We start from the raw sequence: 8,433 nt of genomic DNA on the forward strand, positions 1-8,433 counted from the left end.
ACACCCCTGAACACACAATGCCCATGACACCTTTCACACCAGAAGTCCTTGTCCTTCTGTCTGCTTTATCCTCATCCTCAGGAGCAGCTATACACAGTGCTGCTGTTAACAGCCCCCTGGGCTGGGCTGTAGGCCCCTGAAGGTAAGAGACCATTTCTTATTTGTCATTCCCCCTTCTCCTGATTCCCTTTCTGAGGATTTATCCTCTGTAATTCTTCTCCCTCTAGAAAGACAGACAAAAAGTGGCCAAAGAACCCCATCTTAAATCCTTTTAGCGCTCTCGTGATTTTTTGAGCAGTTTTCAGCACCAGTTTTTCTATAATTGCAGAATCACATGTGTCACTTCTGGATAATGGGGGAATGGTGGTAGGTTGGGAGAAGTACTATTTTGATGAGTAAACCTCATGGAATTATTTTATTCTTTAAATGTCGTACTGGTATAAGTTTGATACAAATTTCTAAAAAACACAAACTTCTATTTCATGACTGGTTTGTGCACCCAGTTTCTGCATGGACAGACTTCAGGAAATGCATGTCAGCCCCATAGTTGGACAGTCAGTGACCAATGGACAGTCTTTTCTGGATCACTTTTGACTCATTAGAATTCCATGAAAAATATGAATTCCCACAAATGCCTACATATGATGAGTAGAGTTTCTCATGAAATGAGACAGTAGGTTCATTGTACTGTTAAGAGAACCTCTCATTTTAATGAAATTATCATATATCTCTTGATTCTGCTGAGAAATTACAAAACAAAATAAAAGGAAGGGAGGAAAAAAAGCTTTCAGGATAAGGATAATACCTATGTCATTAAGGTGCACCAAGTTACCTTCCATTCTGGGTATGAATCCAGCCAAACCACCCACAAGCAACATTTGGAAATTACACAAAATTGATTCCCAGATGCAAGCAAAAGTTCAAGGTGAGGGGGCGGGGCGAGGAGCAGACTCGGGTGGAAAAGAAGTCTAGAATACCAATAAACCTCAGCTTTGTGAAAGCATATTTTTATGGAATTTCATAAACATCCCCCTGTGGTCCCTTGACATTTCCAACCTAACTACATGCACACATGGAGAAAATAGGTTTATAGGGTAGCCACAAATGAGAGATGCTGAAATAGGTAGCTGGAAAGTGTTTTTTGCTTAAATGAGGAATCAAAATTCCCACTGGGTTCAAGTACCCAAATGACCTACACTTACACTAACTACATGTGTGGGAGTGACTGTTTTGGTCAAAAGTCCAAGGGAACAGATGGGTTTTGGGGTCTCCTGATGGCTGGGTGCCAGCCATGGCTTTAACTGATAAGGAGCATTTTCTTTGCATAGATATTTAATTTAAACAAGTGCCTCTCACAGCCAAGGCTTCTAACTCTTTCTAATTAACACTCATGCAAGCTGTGAAAACCTTTACCTGCAGCCATTTTGCTTATTTTGTGAATCAAAATTATATATATATATATATATTTTTTTTTTTTTTTTTTTTTTTTTTTTTTTTGCGGTACGTGGGCCTCTCACTGTTGTGGCCTCTCCCATTGCGGAGCACAGGCTCCAGACGTGCAGGCTCAGCAGCCATGGCTCACGGGCCCAGCCGCTCCGTGGCATGTGGGATCTTCCCAGAGCGGGACACGAACCCACGTCCCCTGCATCAGCAGGCGGACTCTCAACCACTGTGCCACCAGGGAAGCCCAAAATGATATATTATTAAAAATGCTTCTCTTCTGTGACTCTCATATGTCCTCACCTCCACAAGCGTCCTGGGAGAGGAAGGCCTTTTTCAGTTCAGGCGGAAACAGTGAAACTGGATCTGTTGAGAAGAGATCAAATTTGGAAAAGTTACTCCCTGACCAGCAAGCTACTCATGTACCTTTGTGCACTATGAACAATCATTCTTCTCTCTTTACTCTCTTGCTAGCATGTTTCTAGCTGGTATCTCTCGCCCTGCTTCCTCTAGGGAAATCTGTCCCTAGACCTTAAACGCTGCATCATCAGCTAGAGAAAGAGCCAAGCAAGGAGAGCAGAACCTCCACTCTTGACTCTGGAAGAAGAACTCTAGCAGAAGCTCACAGGTCTGCTCTTTGGGCATCTAGCAGTTACGAGGCTCTCCTGAGGCCCTTGTGGCTATCTAGAGTCCTAATGCAGTATTCTACTAGAGTTACCTGCAGATTCTGCCTGATCCAGCCACAGTGCGGCAACCTCATCAGCTCCTTCTAGACTTTGGACAGAATTTCTTAAAGTGTATGTCTACACACAGACAGACAGCAATGTCTCTTGTCCCTTTTGACATCTCACCTAGACCTAAGGTCCTTCACTAGGAGGCAGTTTACTCCTAGAATCAATTCCAAACACTTGGAATGCAAATATGAACAGGACAGAGAAAGTCTCTCTCTCACTTGTGTTTTTATTCTCATGGGCCAGACCTATAATTAGTCTCCATCAAGATATACAAATGACCTGCAACTCTTCCTATAAGGATCATGATCTTCTCACCATTCCTACAAATGTTATTATTGAAGTCAGACAGGCAATAAATCCTGCATTAACCATGCAACTTTTTAAATGCCACGTGGGATCTTTCGTTGCGCAGCATGGGCTCCTCTCTAGTTGTGGCACATAGGCTCCAGAGCGCATAGGCTCTCTAGCTGTGGCACATGGGCTTGGTTGCCCCGCGGCATGTGGGATCTTAGTTCTCTGACCAGGGATGGAACTGGCATCCCTTGCATTGCAAGATGGATTCTTAACCTCTGGACCACCAGGGAAGTCCCCTAAGTGGTTTTGGGTAAATCTTTGTCTAAATACTTCTAGCCTCAGTTTTTCACTTAATGAGAAATAACAATGATCCTTGCCATCCAGGGCCTTAAAGCAATTTAACCAATTACAGGGAAAAATCAAAGGTCTTGAAATGTCAATGTGCTATGTAATAGCTAGACACTTTAGTTTCTAATCAAAAAGAAATGTGGATGTTTGGACCTTGGGTGGGTAATCTTTAGAAGTTCTTTTGAGACTAAAGGTTAAAAGTCTCCTTGAGAACATCTTAGGATAGTGCATATTTATATTTAGCATTTTCCCCCATCTTTCACATTGTCAATGTTTTTACCTACTCTTAAATGAACTAATCACAGATCAGAAGTGACTTGTTATAGGCAAGGAAATGGAGGAGAACTTTCTAGGACTGCCAGGCACCCTCCAGCCAGCATAGCTTGACAAATCCTAGAACCCCACTGGGTGCTGAGCCATGTCAGCCTCTGTATAAGGTGTCCAATTTAGCAGAGACAGAACCTGGGCTCAGAACAAGGAAAATTCTGAGTCCATGGGCTACCTCTTGCTTCATAGCAAGATCGCAGAGGTGTGGTTTCCAAAGAGAAGCCAGTGTAACCTATGAGGAATTTGCTGTACCTGAGAGAGGAGAGAAAATAATTAAAGGAAGGGGAAAGGGAGGGTGCTAAACCAAGCAATACATGCATTCAGGAAATTGGGGAGTGGGGGGCTAATTCCTTGGGTATCTCCTGTGTCCTGGGTGCATTACAAAGATTATCACATTTAATTCTCACAACATTCCTGATAGCAAAGTATGATTCCTGTTTTGCAGATAAGGAAACTGAGACTCAAGAAGTTAGTTAGGAATTAAGGATAGACAGTTACTGGTGGAATCAGGTTGGAACTGTGATCTGACTGACTCCAAAGCAACCCAAGTGGCAAGTTATAAAGCACCAAGCATTAGAGCTACATCATGCAGGCATTTACTCTACAGAAGATTATAGTAAGTGCAACTCATAAGACCTACTGTTACATGGATGCAGGGGAAGACCACATTCCAAAACGTAGGCCAGAGTGAGCAACAACTCCAAACATATAAACTGTGGTGAGAAGATGTCCCACACTGAGATTTGGTATTCCCGGATTCTGAAAGCTTCAATCCCAAATTAATAGGAAATGTCATCACTCATCAGAAAGGAATCCTGACCCAGTTACTACATACCTTGCCAGAAAATTGACAGTTAGCAAAGGTGAAATCAAGTTCACACACAGGACCTCTACATGTTTTAAAGAAACGTATCAGAGAGCAATTTGGGTGAAAGAGCACCAAATGGGGAATTCTTACCAATCAATTCTTGTGGTTTGGACGCTTGTATTGACAGAGACTACGACTAGGACAGGGACAAGAGAGAGCATTTATTATACAGGAGCATTAAATGTAACCCAATCAACATTAGCACTTTTTGTCATGATCCCCTCACCCAAACCCATTCATCCCACTGTGTAATGGAACAGGAAACAACAGGGGTCAGGGAGCCTTAAGCATGCAAATCTCAAACCTTGCCCCCAGCTTCCAATACCTGAATTCACTGAAAATTTTTAACAGTGGCACAAAGTTTTGAAATAATATGTTAGAAGCCAGCTGAGCTACCAGACTTGCCTTAGAGTGAAAATGAACTGAATGTCTCTCAGACTCAGAGACTGGAGGCTTTATGTGTATTAAATATGGTATGTGATCCCAGCAATGTCTGCAGATCATAAAAATGGCCAACAATGTATGGAGCGGTACAGATTTGGAGGAGTATGACCTACATATTAATTTAATTCCTGGCCTATGCCTTCAGGACCCCTACCAAATAAATGCCACAGGGAGGCATGTGGGATGCCTGTAGGCTGGCAGATTACCATTCCCTGCTTCCCACTTGGTCCATGAATCTCATCTCTCCCTCTTTTCCATAGACAGAGCTGAGCTCTAAAATTACATTCAGATCCACATTCTCATACCAGTTGAAACAAAGGAATCTAAGCAGCACCCCGAACTCCTTTGACTCCCGAAGTTTGTTTTCTACAATCTAGTGCATTCTACCCTTCTGCTGTTTGCTACTGGCTTTCCAAAAAGAATAAAAAGAAAGATCAAAACTTTGGTGTTAAAAAGGCAAAGTGAGGTTTCTTTGAAATCAGAACAGTCTGATTATGCCAATGTCTCTGTAACAGTGGCATGCACAGTGTACAGAGGAATACAAATAAGTGTGAGGGGAAAGATTCTCCTGCTTAATGAAAGAAACTGGTTGTACAAACAGGATCCCCACCATAGAGCTAGTCGCTGCTGGTAGTTCCCATTTCTAGAGACCCAGGGAAGGGGTTCAACCGTGTTTAATGAAACAGGAGACAGCCGAGTTGCCCTCTGCCCGACACCCCTCACCTCACACTACAACACTACACAGAGATGCACAGGATAAACCAATGACAAAGTAACTCAAACCAGACTCTGTGATTGGTCCAAGCAGTGAATTCAAACCATCCTTCAACTGCCCTTTTCAGCTTTGCATCGCATTGCCTCCTTCTACAAAGTTCTTTCCCGCCATTTCTGCTTTTGGAGTCAAACTAAGGCTACCAGATCAGATGAGACTGCTGCCTCAGAGGTTTGACTACCCCTTCCAAATGAACCATAGTTCATCCTGCTTTAATCAACCACCACAAGGAAAGTAGGAAATATTAGGCTAAAAGGCAATGTCCCTTAACTTCTATGAACGGGAGTCTCAAACAAATCTGTTTATTCTATTCAATACCATAGCTAAAGACTCAGGCAGGATTACGGATAATAAACCTTTGAAATGGGAGGCTGAGCTGTTCACCAGATTCCACAACAACATTTCATGGGGTATTGGTGTAAGTCACCAGTAACACAGTAAGTTAGAAAATCACAGACATCAAAAAGCAGCTGGTATCATTTAGGGTACTTCTTTTATGAATAACCCCAACCATTACATAACATTGCTACTGTCTGAAATGGAGAATTGTTTCAAGAGAATTATTTCAAACTATTACTTCAAGGCAGTAACAATAAAAGAAATCTGACAGTTGCTAATATTGGCTTTTGTGGACGTGGTCTCTGGAAAATATCCTCCCCTCTAAAAATCCTATGAGCAAAATGGACGCAATAAAGATGCCTTCAAGCCTGACCTGTGGACCTAAATACCACAGTTTAAAATGTTTCAAGGTTTAGGTCTTGAAACGGTAGTATTTGTGAGGCTAGATAACGTCCCAATGCCTAAAACCTCGGTACCTCATAGAAACAAAGGCAGTAGAGGCAGCTTTCGATCCTACCAACAGTCTTTCTGATTTCTAAACATAATACAGGAAGAGACTATTTGGAGATGACTACTGATCCAGCAATAAAGTCACTGAGATACTGAACAATATACATACGTCAAGTAGAAATCAAGAACAAGCCAGACAAATTCAATACCACCACCATTTTACCTCAGAGCGAGAACCGGGTTCCTCTCACTGAGTTCGGTCCTCAGGTTTTTGAGAGAAACAAGGGTCTTCCTTTCATTTAATTCTCACCGTGAAGAGAAGTTAGTCTCGTAATGGAGGCATGGACGACGAGAGGTGACCGTATTTCAGAAGCCTTCTCTAATGGAGGCACGGACGACGACGGGCCACCGCTAGGTATTTCAGAAGCCTTCTCTAATGGAGGCACAGACGACGACGGGCCACCGTTAGGTATTCCAGAAGCCTGAGGGGGCGGGACCTTTAACATCCTCCGTAACGTCCGACTAAAGGGGCGGGGTCAGCAGCGCCTGACAAAAGGGGCGGGGTCAGCAGCACCTGACTAAAGGGGTGGGGTCAGCAGCGCCTGACTAAAGGGGCAGGATTATAAATTCACAAATATGTGAAAATTAAACAACACACACCTTAACAACCAATGGGCCAAAGGAAAAAAATCACAAGGCAAATTAGAAAATACTTTGAGACGAATGAAAACTAAAATACAACATAACAAAACTTATGTGACACGGGAAAAGCAGTACTTAGCGATAACTTTACAGATGTAAAGGCCTATATTAAAAAAGAAGAAATAGGGGCTTCCCTGGTGGCGCAGTGGTTGAGAGTCTGCCTGCCGATGGAGGGGACACAGGTTCGTGCCCCGGTCTGGGAGCATCCCACGTGCCGCGGAGCGACTAGGCCCGTGAGCCACAACTACTGAGCCTGCGCGTCTGGAGCTTGTGCTCCACAACAGGAGATGCCACGACAGTGAGAGGCCCACGCACCGTGATGAAGAGTGGCCCCCACTTGCCACAACTAGAGATAGCCCTCGCACAGAAACAAAGACCCAACACAGCAAAAATAAATTAAAACAAGAAGGCTGTTGCATGTAGAAAACTTAAAAAAAAAAAAAAGAAATAGTCTTTCCCTCCGAGAAGGCGGCGGAGACTGACTCTGCAGTCATGGCCAAGATTAAGGCTCCAGACCTTCACGGCAAGAAGAAGGAGGAGCTGCTGAAACAGCTGGAGGACCTGAAAGTGGAGCTGTCCCAGCTATGCGTGGCTAAAGTAACAGGCAGCGCGGCTTCCAAACTCTCCATGGATCTCTCCAAGATCCATGTTGTTCGCAAATCCATCGCCCGTGTACTCACCGTCATTAACCAGACTCAGAAAGAGAACCTCAGGAAATTCTATCAAGAATTACAGGCCCCTGGATCTGTGATCCAGGAAAACACGTGCCATGTGCCGCCGGCTCAACAAACACGGAGAAAACCTGAAGACCAAGAAGCAGCAGCGGAAAGAGTGGCTGTACCCACTCCGGAAGTACGCGGTCAAGGCCTGAGCATCCAGGTGTCAATAAAACAAACAAACTGGCCAATAAATAAATAAATAAATAAATATAAATAAATAAATAAATAAGAAGAAATATCTCAAATCAATTACCTAAACTTTCCCCTTAAGGAAATAAAAGAAGAAGAACCAACTAAACTGAAAGCAAGCAGAAGGAAAAATATAATAAAGATTAAAGCAAAAACCAGTGAAAGGAAATAGAAAAATAATAGAGACTATCAACAAAGTAAAAAGTTAGTTATTTGAAAGATTAGCAAAACTGACAAACTTTTAGCTAAACTGACCAAGAGAAAAGAATAATAACTACACAAAAATCAACAATGAGAGGACTTTACTACTGACATTACAGAAATAAATGGAATTATAAGGGAATACTATGAAAAATTGTATGCCAGCAAATTAGATAATACAGATGAAATGGATAAATTCATAGAAGTACATTGTAAGACATATAATATATGATGTTTTAGAAAGTGCTGATTTTGAATCAGAAAGTTGTGAGTTTGTGCATCAGCTTAACCATATACTGTGAGCTTGGGAAAATTACTTCTCTGGATTTCAGTTTCCTCAGCTATTAAAAATGTATAACACCTACCTTGTGTATCTTTTTAGGATTATAAATCAAATATGTTATACATAACACTATATATATATATATATATATATAAGGAAACATTATATATTTTATGTATTATAAATATACATATATTTATACTTCAGGAACGAGCAGTTTCTTTTTAGGGCTTCTTGCTGGTTCTCTTTCTCACTTCTATACAACAGAGTGCCCAAGTCTCAGGCCTTGAGACTCTTCTCTAGCTACCCTCATCCATGTATTG

The 8,433-nt window shown here is 42.2% G+C and overlaps 1 protein-coding gene across 1 annotated transcript; it reads left to right on the forward strand.

Annotated features, from left to right (window-relative positions):
• The first annotated feature begins 7,170 nt into the window (after positions 1 to 7,170).
• LOC309796605 (large ribosomal subunit protein uL29-like) lies at positions 7,171 to 7,655 on the forward strand. The gene is given in 3 exon segments (XM_082609840.1): positions 7,171 to 7,440; positions 7,442 to 7,466; positions 7,470 to 7,655. Coding segments are annotated over 3 exon segments (375 nt in total). The 5' UTR covers positions 7,171 to 7,210; the 3' UTR covers positions 7,590 to 7,655.
• The last annotated feature ends 778 nt before the right edge of the window (positions 7,656 to 8,433 follow it).

The sequence above is a fragment of the Mesoplodon mirus genome, assembly GCF_964341445.2.
Source record: "Mesoplodon mirus genome assembly, chromosome: X".
NCBI classification, from domain to species: Eukaryota; Metazoa; Chordata; class Mammalia; order Artiodactyla; family Ziphiidae; genus Mesoplodon; species Mesoplodon mirus.